The sequence below is a fragment of the Lathamus discolor genome, chromosome Z (genome assembly GCF_037157495.1).
Source record: "Lathamus discolor isolate bLatDis1 chromosome Z, bLatDis1.hap1, whole genome shotgun sequence".
Classification (NCBI taxonomy): domain Eukaryota; kingdom Metazoa; phylum Chordata; class Aves; order Psittaciformes; family Psittacidae; genus Lathamus; species Lathamus discolor.
Window position 1 is genome coordinate 35152898 of NC_088909.1, and position 26623 is coordinate 35179520.

General features: G+C 40.6%; 1 protein-coding gene across 4 annotated transcripts in view; it reads left to right on the top strand.

Annotated features, from left to right (window-relative positions):
* Nucleotides 1-408: 408 nt before the first annotated feature.
* The window catches only part of ZFYVE16 (zinc finger FYVE-type containing 16), a 34070-nt gene continuing 7855 nt past the window's right edge, over nt 409-26623 (top strand). The window contains exons 1-11 of one of the 4 annotated variants that reach the window (XM_065662199.1): nt 409-471; nt 10804-10912; nt 11101-13286; nt 17682-17778; nt 18855-19028; nt 19907-20058; nt 22115-22490; nt 22983-23105; nt 23193-23348; nt 23966-24190; nt 25970-26052. In XM_065662199.1, coding sequence (XP_065518271.1) covers nt 10843-10912; nt 11101-13286; nt 17682-17778; nt 18855-19028; nt 19907-20058; nt 22115-22490; nt 22983-23105; nt 23193-23348; nt 23966-24190; nt 25970-26052 — 3642 coding nt within the window. In that variant the 5' untranslated portion in view covers nt 409-471; nt 10804-10842. Of the gene's footprint in view, nt 472-536; nt 693-3149; nt 3227-10803; nt 10913-11100; nt 13287-17681; nt 17779-18854; nt 19029-19906; nt 20059-22114; nt 22491-22982; nt 23106-23192; nt 23349-23965; nt 24191-25969; nt 26053-26623 lie in introns of those variants that run through there. The other 3 variants (XM_065662200.1, XM_065662202.1, XM_065662201.1) reach the window with 3 other exon arrangements.

A 26623-nucleotide genomic window follows, 5' to 3' on the forward strand; every position in this document is an offset into this window, starting at 1 on the left:
AGTGGAAGGTGTCCCTGCCCATGGCAGGGCTTTGGAAGTGGATGAGTTTTAAGGTCCAAAACAAACCAGCCTGGGATTCTATGAAATACGTAAAAATGTCCTGTGATGAAATCCCTGAGCACCAGCCTTCGCCAGAGCGTTTGCTGCTGCCATCTGCAGTGCTGCAGAAGCAGCACGGTGCCTGTCGCCTTGGCGAAACAACCGGACATAATGAACGTCACACTAATGCCTAGACGAGGTGGCGCTGCCGTGACGTCACGTGGGTGACGTCAAGAGAAGTGTCCCAGCTTGGGTTGCGCCCCCTGCGGGCCGGTTCTGGTTCCGCGCGTGTCGGGGACACGTCAATCACAGGCTGGCTCCGCTCCTTTCCGCCTCACCTGCTCCCGCTGCCCGCACCGCGACTGCGCAGGCGTGTGGGGGCGTGGCCGTGCGAGCGGTGGCTGGGCGCGCAGAGGAGGGGCGGCCCCTGAGGTAGGGGTGGTGGTGGGGGCGGTGCTCAGATTGTGCGCCGGCCCCCCCCGGGTGAGGTTGTGGGTGCGGGGCCGGTACAGCCGTGGTGGGGCCGAGGGCGGGGGGTGCAAGGCCCGGTGCAGTCGTCGGTATCGTACCGCCGGGCGGCTTTCCCGCCCCACAACCTGCTCCAGCTGCGGCCTTCCCTGTCCGCTTTCCCTGGCATCGGCGCTGGCACTCGGGTACGGCCTCCTCCCGGGGCTCCCGGCCGGGGTGGGGGGGACGGGAACTGGGCCTAGTCCTGGTGCGTCCTGTGTCGCGGTTGCTCCCGCGGGTGATGGCCTGTTAGTGTTCCTTTTGCCGCGGTCGGCCCCGTCTTGTAGGTGTCAGGGACCTTTGTCTTGCGTGGTGTGGCATAGATGTGTTATCTCAGTTGAGGAAAACATACTAAGTATTCAGCCCTGAATTTTATTCCGGGCCTGAAGAGGGGCTTGTTTACTTCAGAACCGATAAGCTGTCATGAGTGAGAGAAACTGTGCAGGGAAGATTATACAGCCTCAGCAGCATGAGCAGATACACTCTCTGGAAATGGAAGATGGTAATGAAAGAAAATAATTCCCTTGTACTGGGCACTGGTGAGGCCACACCTCGAATCCTGTGTTCAGTTCTGGGCCCCTCACTGTAAGAGAGACATTGAGGTGCTGGAGCCGGTCCAGAGAAGGGCAGTGGAGCTGGTGAAGGGCCTCAGAGCAAGTGTGATGGGGAACGGCTGAGGGAACTGGGGTGTTTTTCTGGAGAACAGAAAGTTCAGGGGGGGACCTTATTGCTCTCTACAGCTACCTGAAAGGAGAATGGAGCCAGGAGGTGACTGGTCTCCCAAGGAGCAAGGGATAGGACAAGAGGAGACAGCCTCAAGCTGCACCAGTGGATAGGTTTAGATTGAGTATTAGGGACGGTTTCTTCCCCAGAAGGGTGGTCAGGCATTGGAACAGGCTGCCCAGGGCAGCACTGAAATCACCATCCCTGGGAGTGTTCACAAATTCTGTAGACAGGCCCTCAGTGACATGATTTAATGATGGCTTTGGCAGTACTGGGGAACAGTTGGCCTTTTGGTGGCCATGAAGGTCTTTTCCAAACCTGGTTCATTCTGTGACTCAATGAAAAACAAATCCTTGTGGTGTTTTAGGATGCAGTCTGCCACTGACTGTTCTTACAGCAGTTCTTGTTTTGTACTGCATGTTAGGTTGCTTAGATGATTTGGTTGGTCCTAGAGGGTTACTTACTTGTTTTGCTTACTCCTTCTTCCGTTGGTTTTGATAGGGGATACAAAGTATAATGTACCTGCTTGCACCATACACTTACAGGCATTAAATATTTTAAGACATGCTTCTGGATAAACTATGAAACATTCTCGGTCTGTGTTTAAATATAAGCTATAATGGCAGAGAACTGGTTTATTGGTGCATCCTGTAGAAAGAAAGATATCTCAGAGAAGTTGCCTGCCAGTACTATAGGCTGTTAGTATCTATTGCTGAGGTTGTCTAAGACAAATATCTATTAGTAATGCAGATCAGAGAAGTTGAGGCTATTAAGGGAACATTGGTTCCCATTGGGTAGTGATCTTTCAGACCTGGTACAAGAATTGTATTATCATTACTCTTTTTCTAATGCTGAGTAATAAATGCTGATACAACTAATGATGATGGCACTGTGGGCAGTCTGAGAGAGATATGTTTGTTTGGTTGAGCAAGTGGATTCTTCAGCTGTGGGCCTGGCTGGTCATGGCACTGCTTATGTGTTAGAGCACTGCTGAACATTTGTAGTTGTTAATGGATTTTTGGAGAAATCTGGTTGAATAAACAGCATGTTGCTCTTTCTAAGCAAGGAAGTTTAGTTTTTTGCAGTGTGCCATGTAAGCTTTTCCTTGTGTGTCTGAAAACTTTATCTTCACCGCCTGATTCAGCTGGTAAGTTTGCAGTGGCAGCTGCTGGTGCAGGTTTGGGGTTGGATAGTATGTTGTCTTGCTTAGCAGGAATTGTTTTAGTTTTTATTTGACAACATTCAAGTTTTAACAAAGGATTTGCTGAGTTGTAATGAAGTTCCCTGGTAAGTGAATTGCTGATGAACATCAAGGGCAGTCATTTGTACCCGTGTTTTGTTCGGTTGTTGTGGTTTTTTGTCTGTGGGGCCTGGAATTGGTGGGTAGGTGTATGGTGTAGTGGTATGGGAGGGGAGGAGAGGAAGAGAAAGCTAGTACCTAAATAATTAAGTACCCTTAAGGTGGGAGAAGAAGCATACTGGGTTTGCTGCAGCACTTCATTTCTACAGCACTGTGAGTTCTTAATGGTTGTGTTTGTCAGAGTCTTTGTTCTAACTATGGTAGCTGATGGGTGGTAAGCTAGAAAAAAACTACTTGAATCCTGTTGCGAGGATAAAAGCTTCAGTATAGCTTGCTGCACAGGCTAAGTATGATTAAACACAATCATGGAGCTGAAATGATGTAACTTTGCAGTGAACAAAAAGACTTTCCTGGTAATCTAAAATTAGGATGGGCTGAAGACCTGTGCGCGTATGTGTTTTTCTTAATCTCTAAACCTGATCTTTTCTTGTTTTAGCATGCTCCAGATAAAAGCAGGGCTGATTCTGCAGTGACAATTAGCTGTGACTAGCTGGAGACCTGGTAATGCCTATACTTGTCAACACTACGGAGAGTGTTTTTCAAGGATTCTTAAACATCAAAAGGCAGCTTGTCATCAGATGTTAAACTGGTTAGCTGGTAATAATTAACTTATTGTTTTATTTTACAAGTTATCACCACTGAAAACTACTACGTACCTCCATGTAGAGAGACTGTATTTGAAAATAAGTTGTCAGTCCATCCAGTAACTTGGACATTCTCTACCGTGGCAAATAGGTGTTATCTCCTCCTTTAAGTGCTGAGAAGTCCCTCGTAGAATGTTGGGTTTGAACTCTGGCAAATATGCCTGTTATGTTAAAAGTGATTCATAAAGTTTATAAAAGAAGTGGCCTGTGAAGTGCACTGAGGCACTTGCACTCATTGCAGTTCATCCAGATCGCAGTATTTGCTTTCTTTAGGTAACAGGTAGGTAGCAGAGTTTTTGCCTCTGTTTCTTAAGATACTGTCTTTGTGCAATTTAAGTTGCAGTATTAGGAGTTTGCCAGAGACCAAGCCTAATCTGACTGAGAAGATAACATAAGCAAACCTTTGTTATACTCTTTTCTTCAATTTAAGCTTGTGTTTTGGAGGCCTCAGAAGGTAGAGAAGGGTGTCTGATCAGCTGTTGATGTGACCCAAATACTAACTGTTCAGAATTCTTCCTGGGATTGGCACAGAATAGCTCACTTCAGTGCAGTTCACATTTTCTGTTGGAAGTACTGACTTCCTGGGTTCTCATTGGTGACTGCTGCCTGGCAGAGCAATGAACTGTTGTTAGTTTTCCAGTTAAACACTTCGGTAAGATAATGATGAATGCTGGTCAGGACACAAGTAAAAGTTTTGAAAGATAAGAACTTAAGGTGAGTTTGCTAAGAAACACATCAAATGCTTACCTAGAGTACTCTCAGTGTGCTTTTGGTAATACATCAATAAAAAGTACTACTCTGTCCTCAAGCAGAAGTTAGCAGAGCTGACTGTTGATTAGGAAAAGAAAAAAAGTGGATTTTTGCTAACCTGTGTACTTAGAAGCCCTTGTGATCAGTGTGTTCTGTTCTTCAAATGAGATGAGATGCTGCTTAAGGGAGCAAGATGCACATAAGGACAGATTGTGTGATCAGAAATTATGACCTGTAATGGTATAAAATATTCACAGCATGACTTCTTTCTGTTCCTTAATGTTTTGTTTTCAGTCTGTTTCTGGCTGAAGAAGTAGTAAGTGAGCACGCCAGTATTCTTTTGACATCCGGCTGCATAGTTTACTCATACAGTAGGCAGTCATCTGGTCATAAGGAAATAACAGACCTAATTAGCTCAGTTCGGTGCAGTAATCCATGAAACTGAATCTCTAGAACTAGACTGCCTTACATCATTTAACCGTAACTGCATCCCCCTATCTACACTTGACTTTCTGAAGTAAATCTTTCTTGGATCTTGCTCTTTAAACTGAGTTTTACAATATTAGATAGTAGATGTAGTAGCTGTTATTGTTGTCTTATGGTAATTTTGAGCTTTGATTATATTCACCCTTTTTGAGAATGATCTGTATTTTATTTTCAAGTCTCCTCACACATAAATATTGAATTTAACCTTAAAGCATATCACAGACAGTGATTTAAACATTGTTTAAAACTTAAACCTTTCTACTTTGAAAAAAATCTATACAATGGAGCTGTTAAGAGCCTCAGATTGTATGTCTCACTGCACTGTTGCCTCAGATACAGTTATGAACATTGCAATTTAATAGCTTATTAAAAAATAAAAAATATGTGAACCGATTTTGAGAGAGTTCAGTGTATTCAGAACTCAAAAAACCATGTTCGGAAGTCAACACATAATGCTATTTAGTCAGCAGAAGGTCCATGCCTTTAAACGCGTAGGAGGTGACAGCAGCAAGGAGAATATTGGCTTAAGTCATGCCAGGTGGCTGTTGCACATGCAGGTTAAGCTTCCCTGTGCTTTTCAGTACTGATTTCTTCCTGCTCATGCATTGCCCCTTGTGGTGTGCTGGCATGCTTTTTTATATGTCTACATGAGGAACTCATCTGGATGAAAAATAACTAAGGAAAAGCTCTATTAAACCCAGGTCAGTTCTTGCTCTGTGCAGAGTCGCTGAGCAGATGTTAACTCTTGTGATGTAAGGAACAGTAGAGGGACAAGCTGTTTACAAAACAGTTTATCTAAAACCTTCAGTGGAGACATCTGCAGCTTTAATCTCCTTTTCCACCCCCAGCATTGTTCCTTTTTCCCATACAGAACAATAATCTCCCTCTCCCATCTCAGTCCTTTGCTTTTTTTTTTTTATGATTTCGTAGAATTGAGGGTGGGGGGAATGGTGGGTGTTTCTTCCACTGAAATTTCTACCTGCTTAAACACAGTGATGGTGCTGCTGGTTTCAGATTGTTAGAAGTATAATTCTTAATATATTCAGAACAAATGTAGTTTTCTAAAACAAATGGTTTCTACAGACTTCTTTTGGTCAGGGAAACAAGCAGCCATTTAGTAAAAACATATCACTAGAGCTTTTTCACAGCTCTAACCTGTTCCTTGTTTAATGTAAATATTTGGATTGGCTGTAGGCAAATCTAGGGAGCAAAAAATAAAACTTGGTCTTGCTGCTGAAAGAGGATTTGAAGCCACATAAGAAACCAGGAAGCTTTTACAGTTCTTTGGTGATGCAGATACATGGGTTCTGGACAGAGAGTTTCAAGAGAGGTAGGGAGCTTCTGCTTATCCCCCACTGGGGATGAAGGTGATTTTGTTGTGTTTTGGGGTGTTTGTTGGGTTTTTTGTTTCACTTTGTTTTTCTTGAAAAAGCTGAAGACCTGTAAAACACTTCATGAAAAGAGTAATGAAATTATAGGAATAATATCATAGTTGTTCAAAGTGATGTTAGCTGCTCAAGATGCTTTACTAACTCAAATGGAACTATTTTAGTTCAAAACTGTAGATTGTCACAACATTATTGGCTCAATAGACTGAGGTATTGCGATAGTTTTCTGAGCTGTCTGTAGAAATGATTGAATCTGTATTAAATATGTAAATATTTGCATATGATTTCAGTTCTACAGTTCATTGAGTTCTTTCATTTTCAGAGAAGACAATGAGCCAACAGTGTACAGTGGGTATTCATCCTTCTAATCTATCTGTTCAGCATTACAATGTAATAATGCATACATGTTTAATTCAAAATTTGTCTTGTGCCACTTAAGAGTGCAAAATAGTGGATAATCTCTAGGTTTTCTTAAGTGCAAGATAAATGAAATAGTTACTTTCCTCAGTATATTTTCTGAAATGATTTTTTTTAATTTTATTTTTTTAATTAAAGCTTCTGATATCATTGAGAAACCTGAATGAAAGTTGTTTCAGAGACATCTTTAATTTCTTAGTGATTATGTTCGATTCCTTCAGTAACAATTAAGGGTTTCCTTAAAAAAATAAATAAATTGCTGATCTTAAAAATGCTCAAAATTCTGATTGCAGTAAATTGGGAGCTTAACTTGCAGATCTGTAACTCTTTCAGTGTTTTGTGTAGGTAATTACGAGTGCAGCAGATGGAGTCACAGATTTTTGCCAGGACCTTGTTGTGGGTTGATGCTTGTTTTGCTTTGGAGACCTGTTTTGGTGAAGAAACAAGCAGAAAGCTAACTTAGTTCTCTCTCTAAAGTATATGACTTTATCATTCTAGCTCTTGGCTTCCTGTAGGATGAGAATGTGTGCCAGTACAAAAGCCTGGGGAATGTGTGCCTGAAGAGTCATGAGGGGCCTGTGATGACCACCCCTTTTGGTCTGCACATTAGTTGTAGCTTAGGTTGTACCTGAGTGGTACAACCTGTGTAATAAATTATAGAATTAGAGACTGGTTTGGGCTGGAAGGGACCTTAAAGCTCCTCCAGTTCCAATCCCCTGCCACAGGCAGGGACACCTTCCACCTAGACCAGGTTGCTCCAAGTCCCATCCAGCCTGGCCTTGAACACTACCAGGGATGGGGCAGCTACAGCTTCTCTGGGCAACCTGTGCCATGGCCTTACCACCCTCACAGTGAAGAACTTCTGCCTAAGATCTCATCTCAATCTCCCCTCTGTCAGGTTAAAGTCATTCCCCCTTGTCCTGTCCCTGTAGGCCCTTGTCCAAAGCCCCTCTAAAGCTTTCTTATAGCCCCTTTAGGTACTGGAAGCTGCTGGAAGGTCTCCTGGAACCTTCTTTTATCCAGGCCATACAAGCCCAGCTCTCTCAGCCTATCTCCATAGGGGGATAGCTATGAAGAATAAAAATCAGCCTTATGTATTTCTTGATACCTAGGTTTCTCATAATCCTTAAGTATTTCAAGGTTTTTGTGTCTGTTTGACTTTTTACTGTCAGTTTTGTTGCTGTTCATAAATAAACGCATAAGGATAGGATCTGTTCTGTAATGTCTCTTAATGGATCACCAGAAGCTGTTAACCTTGTAGACTTTTAATTGGAATAACTTCTGTTTCGAATTATAATTTCTCACTTGCAGGAGGTCATGAAATGAGATTATTTTATGAGCAAGAACCATATTCAAGTGAGTGTAAGAGAAATGGCATTAAGTACATACTTGCGGCTGTTTGCTCATTAGGTAGCTGTGTAAGATGATTTATGGTGCAGCATGCTGAACACCTTTGGCGTGACTAACTCATGGCCATGGAGATAATACAGTAGTATATTCAGACTTTATTTTTTGCTTATATAAGGTCACATAATACTGCATCATGTGGTGATGAATGCTAGTTGTTTCATCATTCTTACCCTTTGATAGTCTCTATTTGAACTATGGTTCTATGTTAGCTTAAAGTACTCCTATTACATGTGTATTAATGGGGTGGTAAGTGAATGGACCTGATCTGAACCATTGAGTGAGAGGAGACCTTACACCTCATCGGAGGAAGTAATCTGGATCTTCAGCTACAGGGTGGCATAAGAGGCATGAGAGAATTTAAGTATTTGTTTGGGCTCTAAGCTTTGAGAAGAAACAGTACTAGGTGGTGAGAGTACAGTGAATGGGGTGGAGTGTGAAGTCAGCCAATGCAGAGACTAAGTGCACTGATTAGAAGGAAAACTAGACAGACCTTCAGAGCAGAAAATAAAGGGATCTAAGTCCCTTGAGTTTACTTAAGGGAAGTGTAAATGACATCTTGATTATAAGTTATAGGTAATTGCAAATTGCACAATATGAGTGTTAAGTTGTGAAAAAGAGAAGGAATTAGAAAAACAATTCAGAGTGACCAAAAAGGCATACCCTTAGGTTACTGGAAGTCTTCATTAAACAAATTAAATGGGATGTTTTGCAGTAGCAAATGTGATTAATAAATAGCTTTCTGATGAGTTGGTATGTCTTTTAAAAGAGGGCTTTTAAATTATTATTATTTTATGACTCGTAATGGGCTTTGTGTAGAATAGAGATGATGACTATCATACTGGGTATCTTTTTCTTTCCCTGGCCTTGGAGGAAGGTATAAGAAGATTTAAAGGCAGCTCACTGATCATTGTGGGTGAGGAGTACTGACCTCTGCCCACTTAAACACACTGCAGCTCTGTGTAAGACAACTTCCTCATATTTCAGTTCATTTTCTGCTTTATAGTTGTTGATGTGTTTTAAATTTTAGCCTGCATTTCATCTTATCTGAAACATTTGGCCATAGCTGACAGTAAATTGAGGTTGTTTGCATAGCTTGGGAACTAAGAGAACTTCTTCAAGTGTCACGTTCATATGCTCAATGTTGAGCTGGTTGTCAGAAAGAAAGATGTGTTTTGTGCTTCCTATTGCAGCTTAAAGCATGAAATTGTAGAATCATAGAATATTTAGGGTTGGAAAGGACCTTAAGATCATCTGATTCCAACACCTCTGCCATAGGCAGGAACGCCTCACACTAGACCATATTGCCCAAGGCTCCTTCCAATCTAGCCTTGAACACTGACAGGGATGGAGCCTTCACAGCTTCCCTGGGCAACCCATTCCAGTGCCTCACCACCCTTACAGTAAAGAAATTCTTCCTTATATCTAATGTAAACTTCCCCTGTTTAACTTTAAACCCATTACCTCTTGTCCTATCACTACAGACCCTAATGAAGAGTCCATTCCCAGCATCCCTACAGGCCCCCTTCAGATACTGGAAGGCTGCTATGAGGTCTCCACGCAGCCTTCTCTTCTCCAGGCTGAACAGCCCCAACTTTCTCAGCCTGTTTTCATACAGGAGGTGCTCCAGTCCCCTGATCATCCTCATGGCCCTCCTCTGGACTTGCTCCAACAGTTCCATGTCCTTTTTATGTTGAGGACACCAGAACTGCACACAATACTCCAAGTGAGGCTTCACAAGAGCAGAGTAGAGGGGCAGGATCACCTCCTTTGAGCTGCTGGTCACGCTCCTTTTGGTGCAGCCCAGGATACGGTTGGCTTTCTGGGCTGCAAGTACACACTGAAGCTGGCTTATGTTCTGTTTCTCGTCTGTCAACACCCCCAAGTCCTTCTTCTCAGGGCTGCTCTGAATCTCTTCTTTGCCCAACCTGTAGCTGTGCCTGAGGGTGCCCTGACCCAGGTGTAGGACCTTGCACTTGGCCTTGCAGAACTTTGGGAGGCTGGCATTGGCCCACCTCACAAGCATGTCAGGGTTCCTCTGGATGGCATCCCTTCCCTTCAGCATATCAATCGAACCACACAGCTTGGTGTCATTGCTGACTTGCTGGAGGCACACTCAATCCCACTGTCCAGGTCACCAACAAAGATGCTGAGCAGTATTGGTCCCAACACTGATCCCTGAGGGACATCACTTGTTATCCATCTCCAGTTGTACATTGAGCCGTTGACCACAACTGTTTGCGTGAGGCCAGCCAGCTAGTTCTTTATCTGCCAAGTGGCCCATCTATCAAATTCGTGTCTCTCCAATTTAGAGACAAGGATGTCGTGTGGGAAAGCGTCGAGAACGCTTTGCACAAGTCCAAGTAGATGAGGTTAACTGCTCTGCCCCTGTCCATCAGTTCCATAGCCCCATCGTAGAAGGCCACCAAATTGGTCAGGCAGTATTTCCCCTTAGTGAAGCCATGCTGGCTGTCACCAGCCACCTTGTTGTTCTTCATGTGCCTTAGCATGCCTTCCAGGAGAGTCTGCTCCAAGATTTTGCCAGGTACAGAGGTGAGACTGACTGGTCTCTAATTCCCTGGGTTTTCCATTTTCCCCTTCTTGAAAATGGGGTTCTATTTACCTTTTTCCAGTTGTCAGGAATTTCACCTGACTGCCATGATTTTAAGATTATGATGGACAGTGGCTTAGCAACTTCATTTGCCAGCTTAATTAAAAAATGTCTAAGATTATATGGGCATCATTTATTTAAACAGTTCACTTGTGCTTCAAGGGCAATAATGCCCTTTTTGGGGAGCTTTGCATGTGAACTGTATGGCATAAAACATGGGGAGTCAAACTAGCAAATCCTAGCAAATCCTAGCAAATCCTTCTGGTATTGACCTTTTTGACATCGTAATGCCATAGTATCTGCATTCGGCTGCATTTTGTACTTGCATTTTGTTCGCATGGAGCTAGGTGAAAGTGTTATTAAAAAGGGAAAAGAATACTTCATATAAGTTGTCTTCCAATAATAATACTTCGTAAACAGCAAAGTGGTGTGGATGAAAGACCACAACAGTCTCTCTGTTTCTCTTTTTAGGTTTAAGAAGGCTAAGACTTCACTAGAACTGTGTCTAGAATGGACAGTTACTTTAAAGCTGCCGTTTGTGACTTGGACAAACTACTCGATGAATTTGAACAGAATACAGGTTAGTTCCTGCACTGCCTTGTTCTCCAGTAGAGTGTTTTTGGTCAGATGACTGTTACCATGGAATTTGAAAGTAGCCTATGCCAAGTGAAAGCTTGTATTCGTCAAAAGATGGGATTTAGAGAGAATACACTTTGAGAGACAGGAGTTTTACACACTTCGTTTTTTATTTCTTTTTGCTTTAAACAGGTGAATATGACTGCTACAGAACACCCCAAAATGCGTATGACTCAAAACACCATTCGCTGTCTTCAGTTTCTTCAGTTCTGGATTGCTTACAACATGTATACCCAACACCAAAACTGCAAGAGAATGCTAACAGTTGTACTGCATCAGAAGAGGTCTCTCTAGCTAGCCACCTTGGACCACCTGAAGTGCTTCCAAGTTACTCACCACAAAACAAGCAACAGAGTGTTTCTGGACCTGATCTTTTGTCCACTGTGGACAGCAGTTCCTTAAATGAAATTCAGGCTTCAAACCTGGGAAGTTGCAGCGTATCTGTGTGTGATCTGGTTAATGACACAGGTAACTTAATCCACTCAGTGGCTGCTCAGGAAGATACTCAAAAGTTGCAGCCAGATGACTTCCAGTACCGTGAAAGCTTGATTGGCTTTGGTGTATCTTGCATACCTGTTCCTACTTGTGTGTCATCAGCTGGTGGCAGCAGTGTTTCAGGTACAGAGCAGAGTGATGGGAGCTCAACACTACAGGAATTGGGATGTCTTAAAACAGAGGAGGTTAATAATTTAGCTTTAAAATCAGACAGTTATGCTGCAGCAAAGATCTCAATTCCATGTGATGGGCAACACAGGACAGAATCTGTAAAGTGCAATGAAGTATCTGAGCAGCTTGAACAAACTGCTTGCCTTGATCCAGCACGTGTAACATTACAGGGTTCAAATGTGTACAGTCCTGAAGATGAGAAAGCATATGAAAAATTGATCTGTGAACCACAAGATGAAAGCGCAGGTTCTGCAGCAAGCAAAGAGACGTATGGAGGAGATGCTACAGAAAAGGTAGACTCAAAGGATGAGACCAGTATTGAATCCATGCCTTCAGATCTGCCAGGGAGCCCTCAGTTGCACAAAAGCCATGCAGCATTACCTGTAAATGGTGTTTTACGAGGCTCCTCGTTTGAAACAGGAGCTAAAGTAGAACTGGAGAAGAAAATCATAGAAGAGAATGTAGGTACTAAAGAACTTAATAGCAATGAAATACTAAAGAGTGTTTCAACTCCATGTATTTCAGTTGAGGATATCCAGACCCCGCTGTTGTGTTTTCCACTTCCGGTATCTATATGTGGTTCTTTAGTTGTAACAGATGAAAAAGTTACTCCCTTACCTCAAAATGTGGCTGAGGTTATTAGTGATACTTTAGCTGTTCATGCTGGAATGTCTAAAACTGATCTCTGTGGTAGGGAATCCTGTGAAAATGCTGACTTGAGTGAACCAGAAGTGTATGTAGATAAAATCCATGAAAGCATTGTGAAAAAAAGTACAGATGAAGAGAGGTGTAATAATGAAAATGTAATTGATGACAGTGATTCTCAGCAAATTGAAGCTTTTGCTTCTGCCTTCCTAGACTATGAAGCTGAGCTATGTGGTGTTGGTGTAGACTCTTATTACAGTGAAAGTCTGAGCCCAGTTATGTCTGACTTTACTGTGGAGGAGAAAGTTATTAAAAGCGATACTCTAATAAGTGATGCTGAGCTTGATGATTTCTTGTACGGACAAAGTCTTCAATCCAGTGTGTTGAAGTCTTCAGATGATGATAGTAACTTAATGGAAGCTGATGCAGATGAAGGGAATATAATAAATGTGAACAACCTGGATTTCACAGAGCTCACTGAAGAACACATGCAAGCAAAACTGGAAGAGAAAACAAGCATTAGTGATAATCTTGAAATATCTCTTACTGCCAGCGAATCGGAATCTGCAACAGAAGAGAATATGTCTGGTAGTCAGGAAATGACTGAGAGCAGTGGTGAAGCACTAGTTCCTAGTGTTCATACTGAAGGTGCAAGACCAAAGCAGTTGCTTGGCCTTTCCCACAAAGCTGTTGGTCAAAGACAACAGAAAATAACAGATGTACTTGAGAGGGAGAATCAGGAAGCCAGTTCTGTTATCCCAGAAGCTCCCCTCTCAGGCACCAGCCAGCAGGTTGGTAAAAATCCTTACCCTGAGCGCTCTGGGGAAGGCTGCTCTGAAGCTGGAGGAAACCCAACATCTGAAAATGTGAAATCACTTAAAATACCTGCAGTTTTGTCCTGGAAACAGCCATTGTGGGTTCCTGATTCAGAGGCACCCAACTGCATGAACTGCCAAGTGAAGTTCACCTTTACAAAAAGACGGCACCACTGTCGTGCATGTGGAAAGGTGAGTTACTGGAGAGGGGCCCTGTGATACTGAAAGTAAATTAATCCTGATTTAGGAATAACCAAAGTACAGAAGGGGAAGAGTATTGACAGATCTTTTTCTAGACTTAAAGTATTTAAAAATAATATGTATATATGTATATGTCTCTATATATCTTCACAGAAACTTAAAGACTGTTGGAAAAGACTGATATAGTAAATGCATGACTTTACATAAAACATAATTAAGTTCTTATTGTATCTTCTATTCCTGACTGGATTGATATCTTTTGTATGGAATAAGGAAGGTGAGACAGTGGACTACTTCTTAGTACTCATAGTGAATTAGCTTTTTACACAGCTTTTAAGTTTAGCTTAAGTCTTAAAGCTTAAAAAAAATGAGGTGGTGATGATGACAATTTGAATTTGGGTAAGTGGTTATACCAGCTGTAAAACATTGTCCATGAATCTGGAAAGATTGCATTCTTTCAGGAGCTGTAACAGCAGTACCAAGACAAAGGATTTATAGCCTAAATCTGTCCTCCCATGTGTTTAGATGTATAATTTTCTAGGGGAGTCATCTCGGGAGGGAAAAGTGTGCTACTTTGACAGCATGAATGGTACTCACCAACTCGGCAAGTAATCTGTAGAACTTTTTTCAGCCTGTGGTCTTCTGCAGTAAGTGGGTAACACCAAAGCTTATTTTTAATCCAGAATTCTGTTGTGAGCTGCTGTGGTTTATGCTTGTGCTAGTGCATAAATGGAAATACTAAAAATACTAGTGAACTTATTTTTTAGTCATCCGCTATCCATAAAGTAAGCTTTATGGATAAGGATGTAAAGTAGAGACTAATGTCAGTACTCACTAACATTTTGTATCCCCAGTGTTGAGAAAGTTGGCTGGTTTTCCCCAGGATGCCTCTTCTAGCCATGTCTATTCAAAGCTTAGTGAACTAAAATATAGGTCTGAATTTGGCTGCTAAGAAAATGAAGAACTTCACATTGTGACAGCCTAATAGTCATTGAAGTTAGCCATTTGGCAGAATATCCTGTTGAAGCTTGGTAACAGTTTAAAGCACAGTTCTTCAGTGTGTTTCATTTTACTCATAAGACTGTCTTGAAGTTCCTTTTTTCATTTGCTTTGAAATTCTTGCACCTTGTTTAGAGAAAGGGATAAAAGTACCCCATTGCACAGTTCTATTTACAGCCATCAGCTGTTAGTGGTGTTGATCTTGTGTGTTAACAGAGGGGGTTTTGGCAGAAGAACAGACTAGGAGGGGCATCACCATGCATGTTCATTGGGAGAATGAGTGAAGGCAATATGGGTTATCTGAACTTTACAGATACTGGGTGCTATGCAGTTGTAATTGCCATAGGTTTTCTGAATGCGCAGTAGCTTCACTTTCTGTCTTGTAAGACTCTGTGTCTCTTTAATGGTAGCTTTTTGTCTTAAAACAACAAAAACCTGAAACCTAAAACACTTCCTTGTGGACCTGTTGTGGGTTGTGGTGTTTTCAGCCACTTGGAAATAAGGAGAAACAGATAAGAATTCACTGTCATCCTTTGTGGACTGTTCTGGAAGACAACTTTGTACTTTTCACATGATCCTACAGCTTTTTCTATCAATGAAAATGGCAACACTTGTGAATTGTGGCTTCTGTGCTGGAGGGAGGTGTCAGGTTAGTGGTCTCTGCTTTTCTTCCCATCTGCAGCATTTGTGAGCCGAGACAACTTCACAGTTTCTTTGTTGAGTTGTTCTTTCTGTGGCACCCTTGCTTTTCCTAGCTCAACCAGGATCAATTTCTTTGCTCAGCAGCCTCAACTTCATCTTATTTTCCCCTGTTGCATTACCTGTCCCTTTAGTTTGTCTTCACTTCTTGTTTCCTCTGCATTAAAATTAAGCTGTGGGTTCCAGAGGCATGGAATTTAAGAGGATACCTATTTTGAAGGATTGTACGACTTAGCATTTGAAGCCCTAAAGTGGATTATAACTCATTAGCAATTAATCTTCACAAGTTACATTCTTGAGATCTTTACTGAGCATGTGCATTTTCAGTTGGGTAACACTGTAACACTAATGCAGAAGCAATTGGAATAGTTTCTTTCTTGTGCTACCCTGATCACATATTACTGTCCTTACAGTGACTTTCCCTACCTGAAGGAGTTCTCTTGTAATAATATTATTTCAACCATCACTACTGTTTGGTTGGTTTTGATTTTGGGTTTGTTTTTTTTTTTTTTTTTTTTTTTTTTTGTTTCCTTTAATCCACTTCGTTCTCCTGAAGATAATTAAGAGTAGCATGAGACTAAGTGTTCTTTCCACCTGATTAACTCTGTCAGTGGTAGAAGGCTTCTGTCAGAGCAGGGTTTTAGAAGATACCTTTTGTAAAGGCTAAATCTGACTCTAGAGTCTGCATATAGCTAAAAATGGCAGGACTCTTTAAAAATCTGCAAATCACCCTGAAAGAACATAAAGGAAAAGTGAGAAAAGCATCAGATATTTATGGGAACTCTTGCAGAAAGCAGTTTTACTAAATTCTTTGAACAGCATTGTGCAGATGTAGTCCAGGCTAAAGAGATGCATTTTTTTTCCCCATTCCTAGTTAAAAACAGGATATATATCCTGTTGGTGTAGAGGAGCATATTCTGTTCTTTCAAATCAGTTTTCAACAAGCTTTTAAAATACTTTGAAGGGAGTGACTAACATAAAGGCAACTATGCTTATTCTTTCTGACAAAACTGGGGAGCCTACTTAGCCATCATAGTTCCTGAACCAGAGTTGGTAAATATGTTGGGATACAGTGAGCTCTGGATTAGACAGTTGTCTGTGACGTAGAAGGCTTTCCTGGCAAACTGGTAATGCTTATTATGGGGAGACTGCAAGATCAATGGTTAAGGAATGGATCTTCGCAGGTATGAGACTGGATTGTTTTAACCATTATCTGAACCCTAATGAGAGATTTCAACAGCTATCTTCAGAGATAATACTAAAGCAGTAAAACAAATCTGACCCAATTCTGGGGTTGAGTCTGTTTTGTGTAAAATAGTTACAGGATTAACAGAAGTATGTGTGAATTTCAGAATAGGTGGTGCACCCTGGAATCCTTTTCATCATTCTTGATAAGAATATACATTCAATATCACTTATGTCATCCTTGTTGCTGCTCTTTGCTGTGGGTTTTAGTTTGGATATTTTAATTTTTTTTAAAGTTTCTGCATGAGAAATTAAGATAGAAGCTGCAATATTAGGCTGCAGAAGGTTCAGAATCAAACAAGCGTATATTTTTGGAAGTATTCTGGTTGCTGTACAGTTGTATACTAGCTGCTTCCATCTATGATCTTAAAAAAAATAATTAAAAATACAGTTTTAGCTGTTTTGTGGGCACACAGCCTTATGTGTTTAGATCCACTCACACCAACAAACTTTAGATTCTGCTTCATTTCACAGCCGAGAGAGTGTTGCCAAGAGCTGGGTGCTTGGCTGTGTAATGTGGGTGTGATTGGTTTGAAGGAAGGTTGGTTTGTAGTCATCTAAGGATTGCTTTGGTCCAAAAGAAGTAATGGGCAAATTCCAGCAGTGATGATACGGATAGCTTGTGGTGCAGTTCGGGGGAATGGGACTGGAAGAACCCTTGACAGAAGCAGAGTTAGCAGACTTTGTGATTTGGCCCAAAATGTGGAGCTTTTCTGATTCTTAATCACAGAGTCACAGACTGGTTTGGGCTGGAAAGGACCTTAAACTTCATCCAGTTCAGTCCCCTGCCATGGGCTGGGACACCTCTCACTTGACATGTCCAGCCTGGCCTTGAGCACTGCAAGGGCTGGGGAAGCCACAGCTTCTGTGGGCAACCTGTGCTAGCGCCTCACCATTCTCTGTGAGAATGGGGGGGAACCTTTTCCTAAAATCTCATCTCAGTCTCCCCTCTGTCAGGTTAAAGCCATTCCCCTTTGTCCTGTCCATACAGGCCCTTGTCAAAAGCCCCTCTCCAGCTTTCTTGTAACCCCTTTAGTCACTGGAAGCTCTAAGGTCTCCTTGGAGCCTTCTCTTCTCCAGGCTGAACAAGCCCAGCTCTCTCAGCCTGTCTCCGCAGCAGAGCTGCTCTAGCTCTCAGAGCATCTCTGTGGCCTCCTCTGGACTCGCTCCAGCAGCTCCACATCCCTCTTGTGTTGTGGGCCCCAGAGCTGAATGTGCTGAAAGACTTTTTAAGCTAGTACTTTCCCTTATCCTCAAACAGAAATGTATTGTAAGGTACACATGATAAAGCTCTTTTTATGCTGCCATGCTTCAAAAAACGTGTGTGCATGCTTATGTAATGCAGTCCTTCTTAGTAAAAGGAGTAAATAACAACAGGAACTTAATTAAGGAGATACTGTGATTTTTGTCTGTAATATTTAATTCAGTCTTTTTCTGGTTTAGGTTTTTTGTGGTGCCTGTTGCAAACGAAAATGCAAATTACAGTACATGGAAAAGGAAGCAAGAGTGTGTACTGGCTGCTATAATGACATTAATAAAGGTAAAAAGGTTTTTTGAGTAATTGCAGTAATCATTAAAGAAGAATAGGTACAGCTAGCATCACTTTAACCTTCATTCTTTTTTAAGAGCTTCAGTTACTTTAATTGGTGCATGTTTTTCTGAGATGGATGGAGGAAGACCATAGTTGTACGTCTTAATTGGATTTCAGTTCTTACGTTAAAGTTTGAGTAGCAATCCGGTTATTTTCTATTTAAAACCAACAAAACAACAACAACAACAAAAAAAAACAAACAAAAAACACACACAAAAAAACCCCCACAAACAAAAAAACAAACAAAAAACCCAACCAACAACAACAAAAAAACCCAAACCCAACAACAACAACCAAAAAAAACCAACAAACGAACAAACAAAAAAGCCACAACAGGTTCCAGAAGCCTAAACATAAAGTTATGCTGTTGGGTCATCCGTGGCAGGAGTCTAGCAAAAAGTCATCCTCCCACCACAGTAGCCTTCTGTGTGTTTAAAGTCCGTACCCCTGCTTGTTCTCACATGTCATTTGCCCATTTTATGTAGCTTTCTGACCTGATATTTTCACAAGTCATAACAGTAGTACAGGCATTGAATCTTAAGGTGACCTTTTCTTAACTGAAAGCTAAGCAGGGATGCTTGTGAAAACATGAGGAAAAATGGAGGTCTGGATCATTAATACTTAAACAAGTTGAAAGCATACCAGATTTTTTTATATGACACGTGAATAGTTTAACTTGGTAAATGTGATATATGTATTTGCACCAAGGTACAGGGATCGCATGGTTCAATGTTGCCACTGCAGCAGCAGCAACATGTGCAAGGAGGTCTGTTTGTGTGTTACAAATTAATTAGGCAAATGTGCAAGTAGAAAATCAAGAATTTCCTTCTGTACAATAGCTTGAGTGTTCATTTTCTGTAATTAGCTCTCAAATTGTGCACTGCTTTTGCAAAAAAGAAACCACCCAAAACAAACTAAAAACCAAACAAAACAAAAAATAAAAAAACAAACCCCACCCATAATACTGCATTGCATACAAAATTGCATTGACTGTGAGATCTTAAAAACTAACCACATCCTTTTAGCACAGGCATTTGAAAGGATGATGAGTCCAACTGGTCCTGGCCCAAATTCCGGTGTTTCCGTTGAGTGTTCTACTGTTCCACCTTTGGAGGAAGCTCAGATACCGGGTAGTGCTAGCTGTCCTTCACCTTCTCCATCATTACCTACGCCAGTACTTAAGCAGCCTGGTATTGAAGGTATGGTAAATATAGTGTAATAGATCTAATACTTTCAGGTTGTCTTTGGAAAGAGTTGTTTATTACCTCATGGATTCATACTTGGTATACTTGGTATTGTGCTTCTTTTTTTTGGGGGGGGGGGGGTGGGGTGGGTGAAGGAACTCAGCTGGTGCACTGGAAAGTTACTGGGAATTTCCCAGTATTTCTTATATCCCAGAATTTCATACTCATGCTATGTATGAGTTTGATCAAGCCTGTCTTAAGTCTCCATTTGTCTAACACGGATGTTACTTTTTTAATCACCCTCCTTTTGTGTTGTAATATTTGTGTGTGTGTTGATACTACTTTAATAACCTCTATATAGTGTAAAAGATCTCTGGCTTGCATTGATTGTCTTGCAGTAAAAGCAAAAATCAGTTGCTAAGGGAAGACTTGCTAGGGAGCAGTAGGGATTCTTTTCTGTGTAAATATGAAGGATTAGTGGCCAAGTAGTGTCTTTGTTCCACTTCTATTAAACATCTGACCTTCAATAAAAATAAATGTTTTAAACACAGTGATAAAGTTATTTTTAGAGAGTATTTAATCTCTTAGTTGTGAAATGCACTTCATTCTCACCTTATTACAGAGGGGTGATTGAGGAAGTTGACTTCCTTATATAGGAATTGGTAGATTTAAGTACAGCATGGCAGCTTCCTCTCCCAAGTATGAGGGTTTTTTGCATGAGATTTTTTTTCGCATGACTGAAGCCTGGCTGATGTCAAACCGTCTACCTGTGCTGGTGCCAGTAAACTGATTCTCTGTATATTTGGGTGGAAAAGTGGCTTAATTTTTATCCTTTCAGCTTTCAGAACAGTGCAATAATATGAAGCCAGTGTTGTTTTCTCAACCTGTCCTAGGGCTGTGCCCCAAAGAACAGAGGAGAGTTTGGTTTGCAGATGGGATTTTACCAAATGGTGAAGTGGCAGATACAACAAAACTTTCATCTGGAGCAAGGAGGTCATCAGAGGACTTAAGTCCAGTAAACCCTGAGTTGCCAGAGATGCATATGGTATGAATTAAGAAGCATGTGTAGGTGCATGAATTGCCTCTTGAAATAGCTTTGCTTGCTATTGATGGGGTCCCTTATGTATCATAATATGACTTCTGTTTTACAGCTTTTGGGAATCTGAACTAATACTTGATTATTTTTTGGGGGGTGGCTGTGAAATCCTTGGGCTGAAATCATATATAGACCATACTTAAAGAAGACCATGTTTGGTTAGTAATATATGTGAGCTTTAGAAATGGTATGGCAGACAATTTCCCAAAATAAGTTTGGGGTGTTTTTTCTACGTGCCCTTGATTAACTACCTCTGTGAGGGTAACCTCAAGTCATAGTTCTTAAACCTTTCATTAACAACATGATTATAGTAGAGATTTGTGGGGTTTGTTTTTTTTTTTTTTTTCAGTGGCTTGCTATAGTTTGCCTGTTGGGTTGGATTAACTGTAAGTTGCTTAATGCCCTGGAGTACTACGCTATAGGGTAGCAATATCTGTGTATTGCTTCTAATGTTAACTGAACTGACAGGGGGATTGACTTTTTTATAGTAGATCGTATTTGTGGTGTTGAAGTAGTTGCACTTGGCAAGAAAAGTCCAAAGAAGTACGAGTTTGTTCTGGAAAGATTTGGAGGGATGCTTCAGTTGGAGCCTCTTTAAAATAAAACAACTCTGAAACACTGTTTCAGGCAGTAACATAAATTCTGTGATTCTGACAGCACTGAATAGTTTTTGAAACAAATTAGTAAAGCTATTAACTAGACCAGATCATTACTGTTTGAGGATCTGAGCAGTTTCCGCATGTATAGCATGTAAATCAGCCTGAAGTCATGAAGAATAGTAAATGTGACTTCATTTGAACAAGGAAGGTCTGCAGTAAGTTGCAGTAATCAAAAGGTAAAGCCTGACTTCCATTCTGAGGAAAGAGTAAGGCATTTTCTCTTGCAAAAGATGGGCAATGTCTAAAATTAAGAGCAGCATGGACAAGGTGAGTGGGAAGCAATTTGTTGATGGTTCTTACATGCAGCTTCAGAAGCTCAAATCAAAACCACCGTGCTGCAGCTCTAGAACAAAGGTTGTACTCCACTAGGTAACGCGTTATCCTGAACATGCTGGCAGAGGGTGCTATGAGGGTCAAAAGTATAAAGTGATATGAAACACCAGCAAGCGAATTCCTGGGGAAGAAGTCGTATTAGAGGCCAGGTGACTCATGGTTTTGTGTGTGGGGTGTTAATTTTGGGGTTGGTGTATTTTTATGTTTTTTAATATACTCATTTTATTTTTCTGGCATGTGTACCATCTAAACAGAGAACCTATTGGAAGCTAACAGGATACCAGGAGAACTATTACAGGGCAAGCGTAGGGTTGTTAGGTTTTTTTTCTTGTTGCAATGCAAAGTCTTCCCTATTGAGGTAGGATGCAGGTCTAACATACTTGAAAGTTGCTAGTGCACATCCTGATTTTTTTGTTTGTTTTGTTTGGGGTTTTTTTGTGACAGCTCATATCCTAATGTGCCTATGCTCATACCTTGTTCACTTTGGTGGGGGAGCACCATAGTTTTGACTCCAAACTATAAATTAATCAGACTTGTAAAATCCTAGAGTCAGCTATTAGCACATGGTAGAGAACTAGAAATACATTTGCAGTACTGAAATGCTGATCCAAGTGCTGGCACATTAGTGATGACAGTGTTCAGTAGCTGAGTGGGGAAACAATAATACTAAACAGATTCCTGGAGGGGTACTTGGTTTACTGTTGTTTGTCTTGCATTTGACTGTTGTATGCAAAAATTACCAGTCTGCAGCATTCTGATAGGAATTTTGTGTTGCCAAACAAATACATTAATGATGCAGCTTCACCTTAGGTAGCTCCTAAAGATGGGGAAAAAAGAAAAAAGGAAGATCCAGGAGAGATTTGGTGGGTTGCTTATTGTTTAGAGGAGATGCATTTTCAGAATTTCTGATAAATTTAACTCTGTTTTTCCTTCTCAGAATGCTAGTAATGAAAGTTTAGCTTCTTCTGGGACATGAGTGTATATATTTTTATTCACCAATTTATTCTTCACAGGCTGCAAACCCAGAGGAAGATGACATACTACCTGACGTATATCCAAAACAGAAGGAAGAAAATGATAATATTGCAAAAATGGAGGAATTATGTCCTTCTGTTTCTTCAGATGATGCACAGCAGGCTGTTCTAGGCCAGAGTGAGGTGGTACATAGTTACACATCTGTAATTCTAGAAACTGGAGAGTGTTCTGCTGCAGAAGCTGAGAAGACTAGTACCAGTTCAGTTGATCAGACTACTAGTGATGTGCCTGTTAGTCCTTTAAGTTACAGGGCACTGTGTGGTGTTGAGAACTGTGTTCGCAAGGAGATCAGCCTTGTTCCTGATGATGATAAACTGCCACCACTTCTGCTTGCAGTGGGTGAAAAAGGAAAAGGTAAACTTTGAGAAAATTTAGCAAGATGTCTAAATACAAATTTGTGTGTATATCGTTTATATTTTAATGCAATTCTAGTAATTCATTTATTTGCTGCATGTTGGATTGCTGGATAATTGAGCATGCATTCTTAACAAGATCAGCGTATTATCAAAAGAATGCTTGATCACTTAAATGCATTATAATAGTGACTGCTCATTGATGGTAACTAACAGTACTGGAGTATGGGTAAGGAGACTGCATGCACAATTAGTCAGTAATTGCTAAATGAATGATAGCCCTAGTTTCTACCTTTATTATAAGTTACTGGTTTATTTTTATATGTTGCTGGAATCTCAGGCTAAACTGTTCATTGGTTAATCTGTAGCTATTATAAATTTGAGAATAATTACCACCCTCTTAAGATAGGAGGATGGGACAGTCTTTTTCATATGCTGTGATCTGGGGTGAGTGGTTGACATGTTGAACTAAATTGGGTGTTAATTCATTTAGATCCTCTAGTGGACGAACATCCATCTCGCCAAAAGATCACCTTGCTTCTTGTGGAAGGAGGTCCTAATCCGTTAACTTTTATCCTAAATGCAAACTTGCTTCTGAATGTCAAGCTAATAACTTGTAAGTAGTGCACTATTCCATTGAATCCAGATTTCTTTTTCTGGCTGTAAGATAGCTTTACTGTGGTACCTATCTTTTCAATTAAAGATTCGTCAGAAAAGTGCTGGTACTTCTCAACAAATGGACTGCATGGTTTGGGTCAGGCAGAAATTGTCATTCTGTTGCAGTGTTTGCCAGATGAAGAGATTTTCCCTTGTGAAATACTCAAATTATTTATTGACATCTACAAGGATGCAATGAAAGGTATGTAATTTTAATGCCTATCTTTTAGTAACTTCTTGCTGATCTCTAAAGCAGAATATTCTCTTTTTCTTGAAGAATTTTAAGTATCTAATGATTATGAAAAAACTTGAGTGTTAGCCTTGGGTTCCAAATCAACAACAGGAAGGAAAGAATCTTAAGTTTCTCTGTTTCACATATTTCTGTAAATATCCTGCTTGTAGAAGGGTTTTTTTTGTTATTACTTAGTCATACTGTGTTGGATGAAAGTCTGTGTTCTGGGTGAAAGTCCTCAAGTCTGTGATTTAGGGCACTTAATTTCTATAAGTCCCAAACTCTTACGTATGTAAATATTTGAGGTCTGTTAATGAAATTCACACTGGTGTGTGCCAGAACATTGTACACTTTCTGATTTTTGGCATTTGTCTGGAGAAGCCTAGTTTGATAGTCAACTTAATTTAGTTAGTAAACACAGAGTACTGAGTCTGTGGGTTTAGATGTCTGTCAAGACTTTCAGGAAGATGGGAGATACACCCTATGGCTTGCAAGTCTGTGGGGAGACCACTGTGTGTCAGAATAGTTTTCTGAACACTAATGTATTATTCTCCATATGTGCAAAGACTCTGTCCCTCTTTCTACAGGAAGGTTAATAAGAAATATGGAAAACATTACTTTTACTGAAAACTTTTTCAGTAACAAAGAGCATGGAGGATTCCTGTTTTTTTCGCCAACTTTTCAGAAACTTAATGATCAGATTCTACCAGATCACCCTTTTCTTTTTGGTGTTCTCATCCATAAGCTGGAAATACCCTGGGCTAAAGTTTTTCCTATCCGTTTAATGTTGAGACTGGGAGCAGAATATGGGGGTAAGTTTCTTAACACTTTAAAATACCTGTATAAATATAAAATTCCCTTTGGGAAATACATGGGTTTTAGACAAGTAAAATATTTAAAATCCTCTTTGCAGTATTTTATATTACACTTGTATAAGACTTATGTTTTATACATGGGAGCCACCTGCTGAGACACTTGAGAATTTACATTGCCCTGCTAGACTCCCTTGATTTAATTTTGTTTCTTCAGCTGATAAGAAAGCTAAAAAACCAAAACTGACAGTAGTGAAGTACCAAAATCTATGACTTTTGTTGTTGTGGGAGAAAGGTTTGAAGGAAAGTTCACAGGCCCAGTTTATGGTTCTGGCAAATTAATTTCTTTGAATTAAATTACTGAAATTGACCATGTTGGCAAAACATTACTGCTTCATACAATGAATGCAGGAGTTCATTACTTAAAAGGCTAACTTACTAATTAATACATTTAAAATCTCTAGGCCTGTGAAAATGCAGGAGGCATTCTTTCCAAGTGAGGTGGATGGAGAGCATGTAAATGTGCACCACCGGATGTTGTGTAGTGACACAGCCTCCATATGGGGATTACGTTCCACACTCTGTTGCAGGCTGATGTGAGCGCTTTCTGCTTTTTTGTGAATCAGCAAGATTCACACTGACCCTGCTTCAGGCTCACCAAAGGAAAGTGTTGATGTAGTTTCCCATGACCTTGAAGAATTCATAAAGCTAGTTTGAGCAAGACCTGAATGGAGATACTGTCTTAAACGCCTTCTAAAGTAGCTTGTGTGCCTGCTTGAATAATGCAGGCAGATAATTTAGCAACGTAAGTGCTGTTTCATATCCTGTGGCACTTGTGGTGCTTATGATTTAGAGAACAAGAGTTCAGAAAAGGTGCAGTCAGCAGCAGTTGCTTGAGTGCAGTGAATGTCAAAAATGTATCGTATACAACCTTCCTGACCTGAATGTATTTTTGATAAATAAGCTTGCCATTCTAGAAGCTATGAGTCCATAAATATGTATCACTTGCTTGTTTGTAGATTTCTTGAGTCAATAGTATATTTCTGCTGGGCTGGTTTCTGTCTCCACATTGGCAAGGGTGGTAGCTTCTCTGTTGGTATTCTTTCTCTTAAGAAACTAGTTGTCCTTTTTTTTTTTTTTTTTTTTTTTTTTTACCGATTTTGCATTGTGATCTCACAGTTTTGACTTTGCTATGCCACTTGTTTTGGTTTCATACTGCGGTCTGTGATTTTTTGCGTTTTGTTGCCTTCCCTAGGTTCCTTCTCCATGTGTTTCACATTGCAGCCATGGGACTTCAAAGCATGTTACTTTGTATGAACTTCCTCACTCACTCTATTCTTGATTATCAATACTAAGTGGTACCTCACTTTGTATTACAGCATTAACACAAAAGCAGATGCTAACCCGTATGGTATTCTTATTCAAGCAACTACAAACCCTTTGCAATCTCTCCAGAAGCTGGTGACCCAAAGACTGAACCTGGGATGTTTCCACCCAGATCATCAATTGCAAGAAACATAGATGACAAAATATGAAAGCAGCAACAAGTCTCTGCCACAAAATTACTGCCACTAGGAGAGTGGTTCCATGCAGTGACAGCTGCAGTAGGATTTAACCTTGGGTAGGGAACAGGGAAGCAGGGGCTCTGGGTCCTTTGGCTGATCAGGTACTGAGATTAAGAGACATGGGCTATAGCTGAAAATAAATATTTGGATTTGCAAATTTTACAGTTGTTGATGGGTAAACGTGACCTGTTCTTTTTTTCTGCCCTGGCTGTAGCATATCCTACTCCTGTAGTAAGTTTCAGGCACCGGAAGCCACTCTTTGGTGAGGTTGGACACACAATTATGAATCTACTTGTTGTGAGTAAATGTTTTGTTCTCTTCCCTTTCCGTTGTAATTTAGATTACGTAAGTTATTGTCAAAATTCTGTTCTTGAAAGCAGAATTACTTTTGCCAAAGTAAAGGGGCTGGTATTTTTCTTCTCCATACCTGACTTGAAACTTCCCAGGTTAGGTAAGAAAGTGAGTTAGAAAAGCCGCATCTCTCATGTTCTGTTGCTGTGTATTAGTTCTGGTAGTAAAAATGGCTTTAAATGAATTAGAAAAATGTTGACATTGACACTGAAGTGTAGTGATTATTGTTCATTTGCATTTTTGTCTTACAAACATTGGTTTTGTGCAGTAAGTCTAGTCTTAATTCTGACTTCTTTCTTCACATTTTAAAAACATTTGAGAGGTACGTGCTGTGGTCTAACTGTAATAGTAATTACTTTGTCACACAAACTTAATCTTACCACAGTTAAGCAGTCTGACGGTCTTACGCAAAGAAGTTTTTGGCAAAATCATCAGACAAAACCAAGTCTGGAATTTGTGCCATTCCCTGAGGAGGCTTTTCTTCTTTTACCCAAATAATTGTATTTAAACTTTCAGT